Source organism: Protopterus annectens, chromosome 13.part0 (genome assembly GCF_019279795.1).
Source record: "Protopterus annectens isolate FY-2018-M chromosome 13.part0, PAN1.0, whole genome shotgun sequence".
Taxonomy (NCBI): Eukaryota; Metazoa; Chordata; order Ceratodontiformes; family Protopteridae; genus Protopterus; species Protopterus annectens.
This window is the reverse complement of record NC_056747.1, coordinates 244,098,767-244,121,135: the sequence shown is the minus strand read 5'-3', so window position 1 is coordinate 244,121,135 and position 22,369 is coordinate 244,098,767. Positions and strand designations below refer to the sequence as shown.

General features: G+C 39.8%; 1 protein-coding gene across 2 annotated transcripts in view; it reads left to right on the top strand.

Annotated features, from left to right (window-relative positions):
- LOC122787208 (iron-sulfur cluster assembly 1 homolog, mitochondrial-like) overlaps positions 1 to 21,682 on the top strand; it is a 161,446-nt gene extending 139,764 nt beyond the window's left edge. For both annotated transcript variants that reach the window (XM_044053799.1, XM_044053798.1), the window contains exon 4: positions 10,813 to 21,682. In XM_044053799.1, coding sequence (XP_043909734.1) covers positions 10,813 to 10,961 — 149 coding nt within the window. In that variant the 3' untranslated portion in view covers positions 10,962 to 21,682. The remainder of the gene's footprint in view (positions 1 to 10,812) is intronic.
- Positions 21,683 to 22,369: the final 687 nt, after the last annotated feature.

The following is a 22,369-nucleotide window of genomic DNA, read 5'->3' as shown; positions in this document are numbered from 1 at the left end:
ATGTTAGAGCTGTTAAATCAACCAATTTTAATAGAGAATTCTCTGAATTGCTAAACTGTGAAATATACTAGTCTTGTTAAGTCAGAATAACAACAGTCTTTAAATCAAAGTTGATTATTTTGAATTAGACAATTTTAATCCATAATATGTTCACAAACTCCATGATGGCCATTTTAAGGGTCATAAATTTGATTATCGAACATTGATGATCCACGATCTTTGCATGCATCTTATAGGAGAGGGGGTGTTCATTACAAACTCAGTGTTTTGGATTTCACTTTGCATATAAATGTAATTAAGCAGTCAGTTGCCTTATATTCAAATTAATTTAAGTATGATGCATATAAATGACAGCTTGTCTCTTCTAGGCTAAATTATCACGTAAACATTGTCTTTTTTGTACAATTTAGTTTTAAATTCTTCTTACTATTCAGACTTCTTATTGCTGGTCTTCACCTTGAATGAGATAAGTACCTGTCCTGGTTGTCTGTATAAAAAAAAAAAAAAAAAAAAAAAAAAAAGGGGTCTGTATTACAAGACCGAAGACGTATTCTTTCGAATGAGTCTTGGTCGAACACGCTGAAAACGCAAAATATCGAAGCGGCTGTTAAGCAAATTCTTTCCCTGTGAAAGAATTTGCTTGGCTGCTTCAGTGCTTTGCCATTTTCGACACTGTAGTGCGGTCTCAGAGTTGGTATATTTAAGTAGGGTGGGGGGGTGCAGCCCCCCATTTAATGTAATGTTTGAAATTGTGTTTTTATTTATTTTTGTGTTGGAACAGAGATTTTTTTTTTTTCCCTTGGAAAAAAATTGCTGATGTTCATCGTGTTTCACTGTTGCAGTCATTACTCTTGGGTTATCCTGCTGGCAGGCTACCCGCAGTCAGCCTGAATTCCAAAGTCTTGGTCCGGCGTCAGTTGCTGTTGCCTCTTCCCTGACGTCAGTGCGCCAGGGGTATAAAAGATGCAGACAACGCCATTTTCTTCAGTCTTTCTTGCCGCGCAGTGCCCGAAGCAAAAGCAGTTTGCAAGTGCCGGTCGGCCGACTCCTGAGATTTTCAAAATCGAATTTCAGATCCGAAGTCTTCATTAAAGCTAAGTACCCCGTTGGGGAAACTTTTTTCTTGCTCCAGACCGATGTCAGAAAAAGTTAACAATTGTATTTCTTGTGGGAAGCAAATGCCTCATAAGGATTTTCATTCTTAATGTATTCCTTGCCTAGGCCCTGATCACAACGTTGCTAACTGTCGGTTTTGTGCTAGATTTAACCAACACACTATTAAGTGTTGGTACAATTTTGCCTTTCATTACTTTGGCCGAAGGTTTAATTATATAATGCCATCGGAACAGCCGACTATCGGAGTTTATAAAAAGCGCAAGGAAAAGGACAGGCATCCGAGGTCCAAAACCGATGAATAGGCCTCCGTTAGGCCAGTCGCTGGTTCTCAGTGAGGTGCTTTCGCAGCCCCTGATGCCCGCTACCTCAGAGCCACAGGCCACTTCCGACTCCCACGTGGAGCCGACTAGGCCTCTAGATACTCAAGGTATTGGACTCTCGGAAAATATTCCCTCAGATGGGTCCGGAGCCGCTGAGCAGGCATCGGCTTCTGAGGGTGTTTTCAGACCTACACAATTATATGTCAAGCCAACATCAGCTTCAAAGACAAAGACTAAAACGGCTCTAAAGACAAAGAAACAAGTACAACATTCTCCTGGACAGACTTCCATACCTAAGAAACAGATGCTTAAGATGGCCGAAGACCTAATTACTTTGATCAGGGGTACCCATCCCCCTCCTGATAAGAGACCTAGGCAAGAGACAGAATATGATTCTTCTGATCAGGTTTCTATTTCCTCCGATTCCTCTTCTGAACAGGGATACTCTTTTCTTCCCTATGAGGATTCTGATGCTGAAGAATTTATTCCTTCAGCCTCTCCTCCTGAGGATTATTCTTTTGGGGAAACCCTGCATACCATGAGGGAACATTTTCACTGGGAGAGCCAAGATTACTCAGAATCTAAGAAAAGGCTCAGAGACTTTATTTTACTACCAAAGCACAGACCTCTTTCTACTCCACCTGTTCTAGACATTGTAGATGTATTTTCAGAGTCCGGCCTGTCTCCTGACTCTTTACCCCCTGCACCTGCTAAGCCAGACAGATACTACAGGGTTCCAGACTCTCATAAATGTCCATATAAGAACCCTGCTGCTGACCCAGAAACTATTTCTCAGGGTCCCAAAGGGGTCAAGGCTTCCACTGCAAAAAACCCTGTCCCCTCTGATAGGGATTCTAGGGCATTGGACAGATGGGGGAAAAGAAGTTTACACTTCTGCTACCTTGGCCGTAAGGGCTTTAAATTGTCAGTTTCATATGCTTAAATATCAGCAATATTTAATGTCACTGTTTAAACAGAAAATGTTGACAAATTCTGAATGTTTGACAACAAGGAAATGCAGGATTTATTGCATGCAGCTGAACAAGTGGGAAATCATACTTTGCAATGTGGTTTTGATTCATTGGAGGCCTCTTGCAGGGCCACTGTTACAGGTTCAGTCATTAGAAGGCATGCTTGGTTAAAGGAACAGAATCTGCCTGATCATGTTAAAGCAAAATTATTGGATGCCCCATCACAGCATGATACTTTGCTGTTAAGGCAGAAGAGGTGTTGAAGAAAATTGAAGATAAAACGAAATCCATGCAGACAGTTAAGGATTTCTTACAGGTACAGCCACCCAGATTTAGCAGGAATTGGCCTACAAAGAATTGGTCCTTTCCAGTATCAGACAGGCCACAAAGAGTCAGATACAGACACCCCAGAGGCAGATCCCAGCCCCAAGGCTCATACAGGCCTAAGCAATGGGGTGTTTCTACCTCCAAAAGCAGAGAAGACAAATCACAACCTTACAGAAAACAGTCCCAATGACTTTCCTCTGCCAGAACTAAGCACTTATTTTTTGGCAGCCTCCTTAGGGGGAAAACTAGCACTTTTTTCTCCAAATTGGCACATGATTACCCAGGACAAATGGGTCTTGAACATAGTGTCTCAGGGCTACAGGTTCCAATTTCACACCCTGCCAAGGGCAAAAGGTATGCCAGACCTGCCACACAATCAATGGGCAGAGGCAAGTTTCATCCCTCATGGATTTGAGGGCCATTCAGCAAGTACCACAACAAGAACAGGGACAAGGATTTTACTCAAGACTCTTCTTGGTGCCCATAAAGGACAAAGCCTGGAGACCAATACTGGACCTGTCTATTCTAAACACATTTCTGGATGTTCCAAAATTCAAAATGTTGACTCTGCAGCAGCTTCTGCCCATGCTGGGCAAGAAGGCTTGGCTCGTAACTTTGGACCTAAGAGGCATACCTGCATGTCCCAATCAGGCAATCTTGCAGAAGATAGCTCAGATTCATAGCTGGCTCAATGCACTACCAATTCTCTGCACTGCCCTTTGGCTTATCTATTGCGCCCAGGGTCTTCACAAAGTGCCTGGCACCAGTAATTGCATTTTGCAGACAAAGAGGAATTCAAACATATCCTTACTTGGACGACTGCCTTATTCAAGCAGAGAACAAAGACATTCTTCTACAGCATCTGGCATTTGTAAAAAGATTACTAATTTGCCTAGGGTACATAGTAAATGAAAATAAATCAAAACCAGTACCCTCTCAAGAGATGATATTCCTGGGTGCAAGCTTAAATACAACTGCCCAGATGGCTTATCTCATGCCAGACTAACAAAGGCAACTGACTTCTTACATCAAATTGTTGGCAACATATAGACCCAGTTATCTGCAAGAAAAATTCTGCAGGCTTTGGGCTTCATGGCATCCTGCTAATTCCATATGCCAGACTGCATATGAGGAAACTACAATGGTATCTAAAAAGTGTTTGGACTCAACATTGCCACAGCCTGGAAACATTAATTACACTCATTCCCTGCCTGCAACAGGAGTTTCGATGGTGGGCACAGACCTGTCACCACAACAAGGGATGGCCATTCACTTTACCCACAGCCAGGCAGACATTAACAACGGATGCATCAGATTATGCCTGGGGGGCCCACATGGCAGGAAAATGTATTTAGGGCACATGGCCCGCAAGCCAGATGCATCTTCATATCAATCAAAAAGAGATGCTAGCTGTTCAGAATGCCCTGACAGCTTTCAAGGATCTACTTCATCCAGGACAGCTGCTGATAAAGACGGACAATACTACAGTCATGTGGTACATAAACAAGCAGGGAGGCACACATTCCTATCCCCCCCTGCAGACAAGTCATGACTTTGTGGTACATAGCATTGACTTATCAAGTTTACCTGCAAGCACAATTCCTGCCATGAAAAATAAATACTCTGGCAGACGAAATAAGCAGAAACCTAATGGATCCCCACGAGTGGAAACTGGACCCACAAGTCTTCAGCATAACAAGGAAATGGGGATACCCAGACATAGATCTATTTGCCTCCCCTCACAACTGCCAACTACGTAGATTCTGCACAAGGATTTATCACAAGCAAGCATGGAAAGTGGATGCCCTTATCCTTCAGCTGGAAAAACCTAACAGTATATGCCTTTCCTCCACTGCCTCTCCTCCCCAAGGTACTCCTAGAGGTCAGACAAGAGAAGCCAAAAATGATACTGATTGCCCCAGACTGGCCACGCTAGCACTGGTACCCAATCCTAAAGAACTTGTCTCAAGGTCCAGCCTGGACCTTGTCTTAAACTTCTCACTTACTGACCCAACAAAACAATCAGATCCTGCACAGGCAACTCAGGACCTTACATCTGGCAGCATGGCGGATAATGTAGTCATTCAGAACACTCCTCTTTCCAAGGCTGTAATGGATGTTATCTTGGAGGCCAGGAGAACCAGCACCAGAAAATCTTATGTAGAAAAATGGAAGAGATTCTGTGCTTGGAACCAGGCACAAGGTATTGACACGTTTGTACCGGATATTCCTCAGATTTTACAATACTTAACTGAGATGCTGGACAAAGGCCTATCCTTTTCATCAATTAAGATTCATGCCTCTGCCATTTCAGCCCATTACAATACGGAACCACCTATTTTTTCTCACCCCTTAATAAGGCAGTACCTCAGAGGGGCCAAAAACATAAGACCTCCAAGGAGAGCACCAATACCTGCACAGGACCTCAATTATGTCTTGGAAAAAGTCACACTGCCTCCTTTTGAGCCAGCCTCAACAGCTGATATAAAATTCTTATCCTGGAAAACAGCTCTGCCCCTAGCAATAACCTCCGCAAGACGAGTCTCGGAGTTACAGGCACTCATGGCTGTGGAACCTTTTATCATTTTCCATCCAGACAGGGTTTCTCTATGGACAAATCCTACATTTATGCCTAAGGTGGTGTCCAGTGTGGCTCTTAACCAAACCATCCACTTGTCTACCTTTTATCCAAACTCACAGAACAAGGGTGAGAGACTTCTGCATTCTTTGGACATACACAGACAGCTACACTTCTACTTGGACAGAACTAAAGCTATCAGAAAGACTGAGCAACGTTTAGTGGCATATGCTGCAGGATCACAAGGAAAGGCTATCTCAAAACAGACTATTTCAAAATGGATAGGCCATTGCATTCATTTCTGCTACTCACAGCATGGCAAATTAGTGCCTAAGGGCATTAGGCCACATTCTACCAGAGCAGCAGCCATTTCAGCAGCCTTCCTCAGAGGAGTACCAACCAAAGACGTCTTAGAGGCTGCAACTTGGAGTTCAGTGCACACTTTTACAAAGCACTACCACTTACCTCTCTACTCTAAATCCAGAGCAGGCTTTGCCACTGCAGTTCTGCAGGGCCTCATAGCCTCTCCTAATCCTATTTAGCCCAGCCACCTATCCTCAGCTTTGGGATTCAACCCAAGAGTAATGACTGCAACAGTGAAACACGATGAACGAAGTACAGTTGTGTGCCTACCATAAATGTAGATGTTAGAGTGTATTCACTATTGCAGTCCAGGTTACCCTCCCACCATCCCCCTTTTCATTTGTTGGATCTTATCTGTACTTCTCTTTTCTATACAACCTATGTGGTGTATTTGCTTGTAGATGAAGGAAATGTTTACTTTAGTGCATGCATGTTTATTGGCATAATCTATTTAGCCTACCCTTTTGGGGGCACCTGAGATCTGGGGCAAGAAAAACTGAAGAAAATGGTGTTGGCTGCATCTTTTCTACCCCTGGCGCACTGACGTCAGGGAAGAGGTGACCGCAACCGACACCGGACCAAGACTTTGGAATTCAGGCCGACTGCGGATAGCCTGCCAGCAGGATAACCCAAGAGTAATGACTGCAACAGTGAATACACTCTAACATCTACATTTATGGTAGGTACACAACTGTACTTTCTGACACTTCGACATTGTAAGCTTTCACTTACATAGGGTTGATTAATCACTGTTCGCTTTTTTAAGCGTTCGGTGATCTAATGTAGACCCTGTAAAAAATACCTGTAATTATAATGCTATTCCTTATTTTGAATTCATACATCATTAATTTATGTTGTTGCATGGTGCTTAATGTACTTCCCACAAATTAATAGCAATACATAAGTTGTCATTTATTTGTAGTTTAATTAGGTTAGTGAAGTGGTGCAAGATCCTTTTCAGGCACACTCCAAGCCAAAAGGCAAAACAATGCATATACAACAGAGAAAAACATTGCTGGTATATATAAATACATGCAACACAAAGTATACTAAACTGATGTACCAGATTAGTAAAATACAGTACTATTTACATCCTATGTATGGAAAAGTATACCGTTAAGGAAAACCGTGATTTACCAATATAGGATTGTATAAAAGCAGAGGTTTTAATTGCAGTGCAGAGATGAGGAAGCATTACAATTTAGAGATAATCAGTGTCCTTATAACAGGAGCATTTGTATTCTCTCATTATGTGTTCATTTTGATTTTGTTGAGGCAAGCTTTAAGAATGATTTTTTTCACAGATGGCTAAGGAAAATGGGATCCGTTAAGTTTTGAGGCTTGTGTTGCTACATAGTAGAGAAGAGGCTCTATGTACGGTTAGCTTGTTAGACAGATCTGTGTATGGACAACGTGTTAGCAAAAGTGGCAAATAAATGTTTTTGAAGAGATTGAAAGTGAATGCGTTTATAAAATACCCAAGAAGGAAATGGTGGCTACAGACACTTTTCCGATAACAGTATATTCACAGGAAGTAATAATACTTTCCATGAAAGTTAAAGAAGATAAGGATCCAAGATGATTGAAGATACTCACAAACTTCAATAAATCAGTAACTATTTTCATCTGCTTATACAAAGTGAGCACTGAGACTTCATCAGATATATTTTCTTCTACTTGTTTAGAAAGTATAATTGTTCTGCAGAGACTGGAAGCCCATTAGCCTTTGATTTAGTGAAACAAAGCTGCTCATTAGGCTACCCAACAAATAACCAGTCTTATCTTCAGCTGTTTGAAGTGCAGTGATCTTTTGATCCAGCAATGGTGCAATAACAGGTAGAACATATTTAAGACTATGGAGCTATATGAGCTTTTGTTTAAGTAGACTGGAAAAATTTTAGGCCACCTGAAGTTATAGGAATACTTTAGCTATTGTTGAGTCGTATGATTTTAAAAGAATAGAGTACCGTATGAAGTAATACCTACATGTTTTTGACATGTAGTGAAAGGGATATGACTTGAGAATTTTGTAATGTTCCTGTAGAGTTTGTTGCGTGTAAGATGGTTCCAAATCGGGGAGACTGCCATTTGTAAGGCAGTAAACTACCTGCTGGGTTGATTTGATAGCAGAGGTAAGGACTTTATCATCAGCATAGTTATGTTGACATTTGGGAGATTCCTTGGAAGGCTATGGATGTATAAAGAAAAAAAGAGGGGATCGTAATACATATCCCTGTTGAATTCATATATGACTAGAGCCTGAGGAGGAATGACCATTTCAATCAACTGTACAGAAAATTCTGCTGGATAAGTAACTGAGTCAGTGTGTCAACTTAATAGAGAAATCATTTTACGAAAGTCTGAGAAGTTCCCTAATGTAAAGATCAACTTAAATGTGTTGCAAAATTAACCCAAGTGTGTGTTTATATAGTCCTAGTATTTTTTGTATCTCTTATAGTAACAACCTACCATACAACGTGGTCCAACTGTGTTACTTTGTACTTGCAGAAATACATATATATATATATATATACACACACACACACACACACACACACACACATATATATATATATATATATATATATATATATATATATTTTTTTTTTTTTTGCTGCTGTTACCTGTGAGTTTCAAATTAAGTGTGCCCTTCTTAATCCTTCCTAAAACTGGTAACTTTTGGATAGAAGGTGGTGAATTATACTTGATAAATTAATTATGGTAGTAATTAGAGTTATAGACTTCTCTTACCTCAGGAAATGTATTTTAATTCACATTCCCTTATTCTGGCAATGTTTCAAGTTTAGTACTAATATTTTAAGTGTCCCTGATTATTTTTGGATTTGCCATTGATTCTGCTGAAATTTGTCCCCCTTTGGTTGAGAGACATGCAAAGATATGCTGTTAAGTGAATCAGTGTTTTTCAAATTTGTCTGTATGTAAGTATACCCTGTATATATGTGTGTGTGTGTGTGTGTGTGTGTGTGTGTGTGTGTGTAGATGTGAAGACGTTAGAAAAGCAGGTGCTGAAGAGCATGTTTTTTTTAATAACTGCACTTTAATACGGTTATGTAGTGATCTTCTACTGACTTTTATTTATTGACGTGTATTTTTACTGAATTTTACAAATGTATGGTATACCCTAACTTTAATACCTCTGGCAGATAGCCCACTTCAACCAGGCTCCATGGAAATGCGTTTTCGTGCAGTGCAAAAATAGGGTGTTCCACATTTTGACTGTTGCACATTGCTAGGGGCTGTGTTCCACTCTGGCCTCTTAAGTGGTTGAGACCTATGATAGTATCATCGTACTGATGCAGGATATGATGAAAATGTGCCCTGGCCGTTATTACAAGTCCTGCTTCCTGATAGGCAATATGTTGTGAGCTTGATGATGAATGTATTAACTTAATGACTAGTAACCTAAGTTTTAGAGATGAGGATCCAAATTGGTGAGCAAGAATGATGATGTAACCTTGAAGTCACATGATTGCTCATTTGTTAGCTTGGTATGTGAACCAGTATAGCTCAGCCCTGACCACAATTCATATGGGCATTTTAGAGTAGCCAGTCAGCAAGCCTGTTTTTGGAGTCAGAACTATAATAATATGTAAAAACCCCCATAGACATAGGAAGAACATGCAGACTTAACAGACAGTGTCAGGAGAACAGGACTCGGCTCCCAGATCCTGAAGCTTTGAAGCAGAGATCTTGCCCTGAACCACTACACTGCCATATCCCATGCAGAATCCAGAGTGTAGAAACAAGGAAGTCCCAAATGAGACTTGACATCTATGATATTTTAAGCACCAAGCTGAAGCAGAAGAACATGTCTGCTCTTTTCCAATGCCCATATCATACAGCTCAGGATCACAGGGAGCTAGAACAGTCTTTAAAAGCAATAGAAATAAGGCTGGGCTACTAATCTACCATAAGACACACGAGTACTAAAAACACATGCTCGGGCAGTTACTTCACTTTCCTGCACGTGTTTGGGATGTTAGGAAAAATGAGAGCCCTGGCAAATACCCACATGGATACATGCTGCTTAAATACAGAAGGTACTCAGCCAAGAACCAAACAGGATGACCTTGTGCTGTGAGTTTGTAGAACTAATTTCTGCACCTGCCACCTGAGACTGTCTGCTGTTGGGTAAATATGGACGTCAGGTGAAGAATCTTGGGGGAAAGAAGTGCATATTTTTGAATGGCAATTGTGGAGACATGAATACTTGCATGAAATATTGTAATAAGGAGGGTAAGAGCAAAAACAAGTGCATAAAGGTAAATAGCTTGTAATTATTACGAAATAATTGTGGTATACATCCTATTGCATTTGTTATGGTAAGTTGTCACAGAGCTGCATTTCAGTTTGTTATCCTCTTGGGAGAAGTTATATACTGATGTTATACTCTTTGTGGCGTCTTTAAATACCATCTTTCTTGCACTATTTTCTTGAAATGTTTTTTGCTGCAGTAACTGGTTCACATGAAAGCTCCAAGTAATAAGAATGTGGAAAAAGCTTGAAATTTAGGGTTACACAGACTCAAAACTGGAGGTGTAATGTAGATTTTGGGATAATTTTGGTATTCCTGTGTTATCTATTAGAATATTTGACCTTATTAACATTAACTTGTTCGATACTTATTACATATTTAGATGTCTGTTGAAACTCCAAAGACTGCATTCCTAGGAATAGTACAATTGCAAAAGTTGGGGGTGCATACCAACTCCAGGATTATGGTATCTCAGAGTGTAGTATTCTCCAGGATAGTGTGTAGATTACTAGATTAGAACTTGTTTTGGATGCATTTTAGTATGACAGGATTTATTGTCTATGATTGGAGATTGTAATTTCAAAAAATTTGTACTGCATGCATGCTACATACTGGTGTCTAGTCTTAGAACTTTTTGTTTTTGCCCAGTGAGTCTTGTGAAGCAGATTAATATTCAGTGCAGTAAAATACATCTTGAAATAAAAAACAGTAGCTGGTCTGATCATTGCAGAACTTTTAGTTGCTTTATTCTGTGGCATTTAGTCTTTATGGTATGTTACTTCTGTGTGTCATGGAACTCTTTTTTTCTGAATCTGTGTGAAGTCAGACAGTACATTACCAGAATTCTGTTTCTGTTTGCAGGTGTTCGAGTAATCATAGATCAGAAAGCACAGCTAACTTTGCTTGGAACAGAGATGGACTTTGTTGACTCAAAACTTTCCAGTGGATTTGTCTTTAATAATCCTAACATCAAAGCAACATGTGGTTGTGGAGAAAGTTTTTCTGTCTGACATCCTTCAGTACACAAGGACAACCACATCCACAGCCTTTGCATAAATGACTTGCCTTTGCGTTGACTGGCTTTCCAGTATCTGGACGCTTCGTGTGTCTATTCTTTTGTATCTTAGTTCTGCTGAGCAGTTTTGCTAGCCCAGGTGTTGTACAAAGCTGTGATACTGAAGCAGAGGCTAGAATTTAGGGTTTCATATGCTATCACATGAGGAAACGCATGATCATGACTGAGCTCACGTTTGACTTGTTGCGTATTTGCCTTGCCACAAAACAGATTATAGATTCGGGAACGTATGATCATGACGGAGGTCACCTTTGATTTGTGTATTTGCCTTCCACAAAACAGATTATAGATTCGGGAATGCATGATCATGACTGAGCTCACGTTTGACTTGTGTATTTCCTTGCCACAAAACAGATTATAGATTTGAGAGCGCATGATCATGACTGAGCTCACGTTTGACTTGTGTATTTGCCTTGCCACAAAACAGATTATAGATTTGGGAACGCATAATTATGACTGAGCTCATGTTTGACTTGTGTATTTACCTTGCCACAAAACTGATTATAGATTTGGGCAGTCTGCAGAGTTTGGAACATTTTTACCCATTTTCCTGAAGATTCAGTGCTGCTGCGTTTATTTCACTGAAGTGGATGTGTATGTAGAGCGACAGTTCAGTGATAGTAATGATGGGAGACCCAAATATTTGTTTGCAGTGTGGTTTACGTGATGCTGTATTATTCATTGCATTAAAATTTTTCTATGTAGGTGAGTTTGTGACATACACTCGCTTTTCCACAGCCACTTCATTTTCCACTGTTGGTGGTAGAAATCAAGTACTGCTGTTTTCTCAGGAGCAGTTTTATACTTCACCATGAAAATGGGCACCTTCCCCAACCCCGGAGAGCCCATTGTTGTGAGAACAGCAAAGTACTATACGAGTACACATTAAGCAAGAAGAGTGAGAAAGATGGGGTAAGAAATATAACTTGTCATCATTCCCTTACTGTCCAGTGCTTTTTCTTTCAACAAAGAATGGCTACCACTGCTTAGGTGGGAGTCAAATTGTGTATTAGTTTGTGCCTTGCATGCTACCTTCTGCAGCGAGTCCTACTTTGTTCCTAAGGAGTTGCGCATGCACCCAAGATTAGACAGTATGTGGAGATGGAGGAAGAGGAGAGGTATGTAGGGTAAGCCTGGTGGTGCACAAGAAGGGGAAGAGCCCAGTAAAGGGGAACAGTCAGTCTATGCTTGAGCAGTTCATGCTATAACAGCATACAGAAATAGTTATACCAAGGAAAAGAAGGAAGAAATACTGCAGGCACAGTCTGATAAGACCCATGGAGAAGAAATGCACGTGGGGAAATATGCAGGAATAAATTAACTTTGGAAAGGCTAAAGTGTGGTTTGGGTTTGGTCATAAGAAATGAGCTGCCTAATACAGCGGAGGCCCATATTCAGTTGTGGAGAGTGTGAGGAGAGTCCTTGTATTGGACTCTAGATGTAGCTTACACATCTTTGTTGCCAGAGCAAAAGGCAGTGTTTTCTGATGTCACAGTGGGTAGTTGAATTCATATTCCAGTATGGACAGTAATTTCAGCATAAGGGGATTGCAGTATTTCAAGTGCGATCCTTTAGATAAGACATTTAAACAAAGAATGGAGGTCCCCCCACTGTAACTGAGTTGTAATAGCTTTGGCAGATGCTTAATGACCTCATTGCACTTGTAGTGAAAAGCAGGCAGGTTCCCTGGTGCTTATGTCCCTGATTTCATCTGAACAGTTTTGCTGTTTGCCTTGTAACATTTGTGATTTGTATAACAAGATAGTGAGGATGATAGTCATGAAATAGGTTCATAAGTATAGACCACTGAGGGCTTTGTAAGTTTAGGCATGCAACCCAAATGTAACCCATGGGCTATTTTGCCTTGGAGGGTATTTTAAGGTAGGGTGTTAGGCTATGATTTAACAGCTGCCCCTGTCCACCAGAGACATAAGTATCAGAGCAGGGTGAATTTCTGACTTCCCTTCCTCTAGTCCAGGTTTTGCTTGAATAAGGTTAGGGAAGGGCTCGTCATATAAACTACTTGTACAAATAGGTAAAACCAACAATATGTCTGGTGACTCTGTTCTCTAATACCGTGGGCAAAAACTAGAATTCACTTCACAGTGACCTAACCTCACTTTCCTCAATAACATTATTCAAAAACAAACTGAAACTATACCTTAAAACACATTGGTTATGCCCTTGTGCTAACGCCGACTAACTTCCTCACGTATCATTGGGTACTTACCACTATTCCTGTACTAATGTAGTTGCTTTTCTGTTGACCATAAAGAGAGTGTGCTTTCATATATTAATTTAATGTCATTACAAATGTCTTCTTATTACTATCCAAATGTGACATGTATAAAAAGCAGTAATGTAAGGAAATGTAAAGAATTGCTAAAATCTGTAATGCAGCTGCATTTGTAAAAACTGTCGTATAATATAAATAATTCTGTGTTTTTGGAGCTTTTCTCCCAGGGCCTCTACTGGAAATGGACATATGTCCAGCTGGACTAGCCCGGACAACAAATGTAAAATAAATTCTCATGGATATGGATCCTATTCCAGAGAATAGGAATTCTTTGAGATACGTACGTGTCCCTCTAACATGTCCTGTTAAAATCACAAACAAAGTTTAAATCCTTGGATCTGGTAGTTCTGATGCTGTTTGTTTTGTAGATTTGCAAAATCAGGACAGGATCCAAGAATGTCTTGTATACCAGACATAAACTGCCTCGCAGCAGTCTGTAGGAAACAGAGTATAGGGATAGAGCTTTGAGACAATCTGCAAAGGGCATTATGTTTACACCCTGTATTCTGTTTGTGAGGAACCACTGTGGGCGTTCCAGTTGTTGCATTTGCCTGCTAAGGTAAATACCAAAGGGAGAATTATATTATGGGTATGTTGGGGGGGTATAGAGACATGATACCTTCCCTAGACTTAGAAGCCATGATCTTACTTAAATGTTGAGTGATAGTGAATGATTGTTTTATTGTCTTAAGTACATGTTGGCCTGTAGCCAGGTTACAGTCTACATGAGTCTACAAATCCCTGACTGCAGACTTCCCAAAGGGTACTGTTTTATGCATTTCTTAGCACTAAGTTTTAAGCACTGGCTTTGGTAGCAGTTATTTGTCTGTATTGGACCTTCCTGTAAAAAGTTGGTGTCTTGGGAGGTTTCTATGATTGCTCTGAGTTTGCAGTCATGTGAAAGCTTAGCAAATCAGAAGCCCTTGACATTGGCTTTTACTTCTGAGAAAATACATACCAAATAGGAATGGACCCAGCACAGAGCCCTGGGAGACTACACCGGTGGCTGGCCTTTTTGTGGAGATGGTCTCCCCAGTCCTAACCTCCTGGGTCCCATCTGTGAGCCAGCTGGCAGTCCAGTCAATTACATAGAAGTTTGTCTTAATTCCTTGAGTTTGTTTACAATGCCTGAGTGGGGTATTGTATCAAGTGCCGTAGCTAGGTCAAGGTAGGCAGTGTATACCATTTTCCCATCATCCATTGCCTTGGCGACCATCTGAAAGAAGTCCACCGGGTTCAGTAGGCATGAGCTGCGTTTGATGAAACCAGACTGGGCTGGGTTCAGTATCTGAAGATTTCCTATGTCATTGTTAATCTTTTCCATGGCTTTGCATATGAGACTAGTCAGACTAATGGGTCTATAGTACATGGGATCTGTTGATGACCTGCTCTTGAGCAGAGGGATGACCATTGCTGCCATCCATTCACATGGCGCAAAGCCTGTTCAGAAGCTGTGGTTGAATATGAACTTCAATGGCTCTGATAGGTCATATTTCAGGGTATTGAGGAGGCATCCTGTGATATTATTGGGGTCAATCAAAGTGGTATTCTTGGCCTTAGAGAGTGCCTTTAAGACATGCTCCTTACTGATGGTCAGAGGGATTATGTTAGATGACCTTTCCTGCTGGAAATGGCTGGGGATGAAAGGAGGGCAAAGCTGGAGCTGAATTTGTCAGCCAGATGTGCTATATTTCCAATTTCCTGAACTTGGCTTCATTTACCAGCAGTTCAGAACACCGTTGTGTGCTGCCTTTGAGGTTTTGGACATAGCTAAAGAAGGTATGCTGGTTTTCTTTGGCTTGGGATGCTAGCTTTACCTCAAAATTTGCTTTGTTGGACTTAATTGTCTTAGTTATCTAGTCGGTTTGATTAGAGAAATTTTATAGTTTCGGTGTTACACTTCCCAGTTTTAACTATGACTTTTTTACTTTTGCTTTTCAGCCTGTTTAGTTTTGGATTCTACCAGAGTGGTTTGTTTTTGGAGTTAGTTTTGAGCTTGCTTCTGGTAGGCACAGCTCTCTCCATGCAGTCATTAACATGGCATCTGTGAATAATTCTGCATTGGCTGCTGTGTTGTCTGGGTTTGGAGGGAGTTGAACATTTGACAAGTTATCACTTGGTAAAAAGGTAGTTTGCCTTTGAGTAATTGCTAACTGTGACAGGTTTACTGGGGTTAAAGAATTGATTTTTATTTAGGAGGAGACTGCTTTGTGGTCTGGGCTTACAGAAAGGACACAACACCAGAGGAGGGAGAGTGCAGTGTTCTCCCATGTCTGGGAGTACCAGGTCCAATATGTTTGTACCTCTGGTAGGTGTATGCACTATATGGTCCAGGGTACTTGTGTTTACAATCTTTAGGAGTCTCTGTGCCTGAAAATTTGGGGTCATGTAGGATTCCCAGTTTATAGAGGGATACAGTCCCCCATGAGTATAGTATTTGAATGGTGAGTGTTTCCAGTAGGTCTACGTATGAGCTATTGGTTTTATGGGAATTAACCTTTGGCTTGTTAGGATTTGGTATGGGACTTTGGTTAAACATGATGACAAACTAGAAGTATGCTTGTTATTGATGTTGATTGAGGCATCTCCACCTTTAGTCCCTGCCTGTGAAGTTGGAGGTATAAATGTGTGGAAGGCATTGAAGCCTTGCCCTGCCAGGTTATTCTCTGCAGCTTAAAACCATGTTTCAGTAACTGCATCGATATCTTCATTCTCAAGGCCGAGGAGAGCTTTGAGGGAATGGAGTTTCTTGTTTAGATTCCTGGCATTTAGTGTATACATTACAGTTGTAGAGTACTTCTTTACTGAAGTGATTTGGATTAGTATATGTAAAAATGTCCCTTTTTTTGGTTTTGTACCTAACTCGAGTGAAAAGGCTGAGAGTTGTTCTGTTCAGTTTTCCCTAGTCTGTATAAACACCTTCTTGGAGATTCCTGAAAAGGACACTAGGTCTCCAATCAGCAAAGTGAAGTTAATGAACTTTTATATTTCTAGGGATCCAAAGAATAAAAAAAGGAAAAACAACAAAAGGCTGCTGTTCCAAGTTTAATACATTTCAAAGGAGGACACCTTCAAGCCTTCCTTGAAGGCTATACAGCCAAGGCACTAGAGTTTTATGAGTGTTCTTTGAATTGTATTAAACTTGGAACAGCAGCCTTTTGGTGTATTTTTAAGTTGTTTCCCCTGCCCAAGGCTAACTACTTGGCCACCTCCTTTTAAGGTGATGTTATTTTGATGGAGAAAGGCCTTGCACAATTTCTGGTGACCTAGAATCAGGCCAATGATCTTCTCCCTGTTTCTCAGGAGAAGGAACCTAAACAGACAGAAAAAGGCAGCTGCTGCAGGGAAGGCAAGTCTGGTCATTGCAGGTCTTAGAAATCATTGGCCCTTACGTCTGATGTGGTCAGTATCACCACATCTGCACCATCATCATCATGGCTACTAAACCTGCTGCCTGGGCTTTCCTCTTCAACACTGATCCTGTATGTCATTGGGCTGAACTAGTGTGTTGTGAGACATTTTTTGCATACCCACCTTTCTTTTTTTTTTTCTTTTACTTCTCCACTGCATACGAGGTGGATATGGTCTCTTGATTTTTAGTATGTTTGCCTCCACATTAAGATAAAGAATGTTCATGAGATTTGGTTATAGGTTCGTACCAGTTCTATACTTTTAGGTGCTGTAAAAATCAGATACCGTATAATTTTTCCTTATCTAGATAATTGCGTTTTAGTCTTGAACTTCAAACTAGCTTGGCCTTAAATTGGATCAGATGGTACCAATATCTTTTTCAGAGCTGGGTGGGATTCATGTTTATTGTTGATCTCTGATGCCCCCTGTTCCACAAAAGCAGTTGCTTACATTTGTAGATGCTGCTGTTTTGAAAGCTTTTCACCTCTACAGTGTCTCTCACAATGGATTTTTTTGCCCTACAGATTTTTATAAGCAAATTCATGGGAGAGATTTCCTTCCTGTGGAATACTTTGTATTGTTACTAGTGTTTGGTCAAGAAATTTAGGAAAACTGACTACTAATTATGTCGCTGCTGATAATACTACGTAGTCTCTGAATGTTGATAGAATTAAATGGAGTTAGACTGGGGGCAAACCCTATAGCCTTGCTTTGAAGATCCAGGTTACACAGAGTACGCAACTTAATGTTTGTTTCATGCTGATGCAGCCTTTCCTTGTATCATGTGACAGTAGACTGACTGACAGATGCTCTGCAGGTATGCTTTGTAACTTTGTAAAATGGCCGGAAATGTTTCTTATTCAGTATTATCACTGTATGCTGCTGTTTGGTGTCAAAAGGTTTAGTCTGCACTGCCAGCCCTTCATTAAAGTGCCATAGAATATATGGTCCCTCAGCAACCCCAGTGTGAAGCTAGTACACTGAAGGAGGACACAAAATACCACTGCCAGTAAATGCTGAATTGCCCTTATGGTATTGGTTATGCTGTCTGTTGCGGTTAAGTTCAAGAACCAAATACTTGACTTATTTGTTTATTTAGGGGTTTTGTGCAGTAATTTGTAGAGATGTTATGAAAACTGCTGCCATTACCCATGTTGCTTGTAAAAAAGCTATAGGATGCATTATACACAAAATGTTTGATGCCAATTTACAGTTATTCTGCCTTTGTTCCCTTGTATATCGGGTCAAAGCAAAAGTGAAAACAAAAAATGAAAAAAAATGATCCAACTTTTGTCCAGCAGCTCATGCACAAAAGTAGTCTTGGAGCAGTTTTTTGCAGACTTGCCCTGCATCGCAGAAAGCTGCTTTTAAATTAACAGCTGACCACAGATAACATTTAATAGTGCAAATATACTCAACCTTCTTCACCCTCTTGTTATGGATCTAGGCTAGTTTCCTGATCACTGTTTCTTCAAACATACCTTTCAGTGAAGGAACTAGTGATATAAAAATCTGAAGTCTTTTTTTTTTTTTTTTTTGATGAGTGGGGGACAAAGCCCTGCTGTATCTCTTTTTTAATATATTCAACTCAGGAATTGCTACACCTTTGGAGTAAGGAGATACACTTTTGCATTGACCATAAAGAGAATGGCAAATGGCCAAAAGTTGCACAAGCATTTTACAATCCCTGCAATTATTTTTACGCAAATGTCATATTTTGAATGCAGGATGCAAAATATTAATACCAGTGATTTATTTTTTTATGTGGGGATTGGGGTTGCATCAAAGTTGCATAAACTGTCTGCTGGCTCAGTGTGGATTTAATTAGCCTAAAATCAACCTAGAGTTAAACATTTGTGTAGCTTCAGTGACACCGTTGTGTCACTCAGCTCTGTTGCATCTTTTTGTTTAACAACCCCAGTGTGTTGTGCTCAAGAACTCTTTTTTTGGGTAGGCACAATTCAGATTATTTTCCGATACTGAGAAGTAAATGTTTGTTTGTTTTTTTTGCTGCATGCATCATGCATGTTAAGGAAAATCCATTGGGTTATATTTACTCATTTCGGCACAGGTGAAGAACAAAATGTCCGAGTGCGACCATTATATGAAAATGAGTCAGTGCTGTAAAAGCCATACTACAGAAAGGTTAGTGAAGGGGCTATGGCCCTCTGCAGCTTATGTAACTGCTTGCATTATTACATGGAAACTAGTGCATTTAGGGGTATGTGATCTGTATACACACGTTTCATAGCATAACAGCCACTTTTGATGAATGTATTTAGGAAAATGAGCTGCAGAGCAGCATGAAAAAAAATCTTTTTCCCATGCACACAATATGTGTGCATCTACATTCAAATTTCATTGTTCTAGGATACTTAAGTGCTTCAAGCAACTTTTATGTTTTCAAGAATTCTCTTCGTCCTTAATTTGTTTGTAGGCATTTCCCCAAGTGCGTGATATAAGAAAAGGCTGTAATTTAGGTTACTGTGATGGCACAGGTTGGTAATCCCTTAAACTTTGAAGTCCATGTCTCATGACTTTTAAGTTTCCAGTGAGGGGTGTATTAGTGATGTGCTGATAATTATCTCAAGTGTCAGCAGCATGTGCTTGTGGTTGCCAGAAATGTATGTCATGTGGGTCTAGTTTCTGTTCTAGTTATCCTGCTTTTATTCCTGGAAAGTGATTATTGTTTTTTACAATCGTACCTTTTTGATGATCTGCTAAGAGGAGTATAAAGTATATTCCTTTATCCCTTTCTACAGAGATGTATATTATTTCTTTTCAGAAATTGGAAGATTGTAACTGTAGATGTCCGGAAGCTTTGAGCAATATATAATTAAGTTAGCCTGTCTAACAGTCATGTAGGTTTAAAATGATTGATATTGAGAATTTCTCAGAAGGGGGAGTAATTTGTGCCAAATTCCTAACGGACAGTACTTCATCTGGAGCATATTGATTGATATTTGAGGTTAAAAGTCAGAAAACCTGTTTGGTTTACATATTGACTTATTTGATGTGTGAAGTAGTATTTTTGTATGTGAGGTAGTGTTATTCTTTTCATAAAAATTTCAGTTTCCTGCCTACCTATGGCCACATGTTCTCCTTCCACTAGTACCTATGTTAAGGAGTCCCAAAATGGCCTGTTTTGCTTTCACTGGTACTGTACTAGAAGTCCACATTTGAAGCAAGGCCTATGGAATTTCAGCGAACTTCACATGGAGATGAGCAAATCTGTAGCCACACTGTCGGGCACAATGTGCAATTCTTCATTTGGCCTGCTCATGCCAGAGTTATTGAAAAAAATTACCAAAAAAATCCTTGCATCAAGTGAGGGCCCAAAAGAGAAATGCTTGTCAGTCATCGAGCCACACTTGCAGGAGAGAAAAAAGGCAAAAAAATGTAGCAAGAAGCTCTTTAGTTCATAAAACATACTCGGTTAAAAGTCCTCCTAATGTCATTTAATCAGCTGCTTTAAATGCTTTGATGCTACAGATGGGTGATACTGCAGAGACAAATCAGTAGTCCCTTGACACTCAACACTGAAGTGCCAGTTGTACTTTAGCCTCTTGTGTCCATGGCAACCACCCACTCTTTGCCCAATTGTTCATACAAATGCATATAATTAAAAACACATGGTATGTGATTATAGAGCTGTCCTGCCATCTAACTTTCAGTTAAGATATAATGGTCCCAACCAAAAAAAAAAAAACTTGGAAAGTAACTAACTGAATGCTCACTTTATTTATTTAGCTAACCTTCACTAGACAGTAAATATAAATGATTAGTAGTATTTCACTCGTTATTAATTAGTGGGACGTTTTGAAAATGTTGGACATAACAAACTCCGAGTTGTAATTAGGGCAGGCAGAAGGGTGTGGCTCCCATGAGGCATAATTTGTAGCTACTGCTGAGGCATAAGTGTAGCATCAACATAATTTATGAAGCTGCGAGGATATCAGAGCTTCATAAATGAATGACGATACATCTGCAGTTTAGTTGCAGCTAAAAGAGTATAGTGGTAGGAAGTGTAACTTTTGGGAAGACTTTTTTGTCCTCGAATTTAAGTTGAGGGGAGCTGCCCAGGGTGCTTGATGACCTAGCTAAGGTTCTAGAAAAAGTGTCTGTCTCTTGGAGATGCCTCTTAAAGAACTGCATTTTCTAGAGTTAAAATCTCATGTTCCATTTATCTCTCTTTCGGTTTGATATTTTGTACTGATCAACAGTTGGTCACTTACTTGTTCCAAGGGTTGAAAAGGCATGGCATTTTCTGTGGGATTTCAGACTGGAGGGTTCATATGCTCTTGTAGGATGGGGGTATTGCATTTATGTTTCTGCTGTAAGTTTTAGCAAATTTTAAATCCTAAAAGAAGAGAGATGCGAAACTTTTGCATAGAACTGGGCAGTCCTTTATAATTTTGTACCTGTATGCATTTTTTTCGTTGCTATACTTCTGCTATGCTCCGCAGCTGTCCATTCCATGATGTAAAACTTAAATGCTTGCTTAATTTTTATTTACATTTTTGTCATGTCAGGTGAAATAAGAAACCTATTTCTAGGTTATTACCTGTGGACTAATTATTTTGTGCTACACTGACAAACTTGAAGAGCTTTGTATTAAATATATGCATCATAAGTGCTGTATTTTTAAATTTAAAGTTTTTCTGAGACTAAATTATTTGACAGTTGTAAGAAAGAATCTTGACTTTTTCAGGCTACAGTTGTTTTTATTAGCTTGGTCTGCTTTTAAATAACTGGTAGACAAGTGTAGTTAGGATGCACCAGCCCTTAAAGCATCTTCCATCTCTGTAGATGATAATTATACCTATTACTGTTTTGAGTTAGTAACCTGAGAAAACGACGTATTTAATTTATACTTTTTGTATTTAGAAAATGGTTATGTTAAAGGAAAATAAGAGATTGGTTCTTTTAATAAAAAAATCTAATGTAGATTTGTTTGTCTGGCCACATGTTTTTTGGGTGAGTGAGCCTCTGATACTCAGCCAGGTGAAATATGGAGTAGATGATTTGTCAAGGCTTTCTCCCTAAAGGACAGATGCTGTTTATTTAAAAAATGTAACCAAATTCTGCTGTTGAGTACAATACAGCAGATCAGGTGAGAGACTGACCAATGACGGTTGAAAAGTAGCCAGTGTGCAATGCCTGTAACTGTTACTTTTAGAAACATTTTATGACTAAGAAAGTGGTATGTGTATGCTGTGTAAGTTATACTAGTTGCCAGTGGACCCCTCTGGTTGCTATAGACATTAAATAAAAAGGTACAACATTATGCAAGTTGTCTAAAATTTAACCAGACTTTGTGTGCTTATGTCATAAGGCAACTGCCAAGAGTTTGAGCAGCACAGCAAAAAGCTTCAGAGCTTTCTTGTCATGGAAGTGCGCCCCATCTATGGGCTTTGTGGAGCTAACTCTTGGCAAGCATTCTTTCAAGTCTGGGCAGGTAAGTTTCCTTTGGGAGAAAAACCTTCCACTAAATTATTTTTCTGCAGGAAAACCTTTTTTCTCCCTGTGAAAATGTATTTAACATTAGCTAGGAAAGGTTATAGTTTGGATTTGTCTGTACGTGTAAAGGGATTTATTTTTTTCAGCTAAGAATGCCTATGTAAAAAAAAATGTGT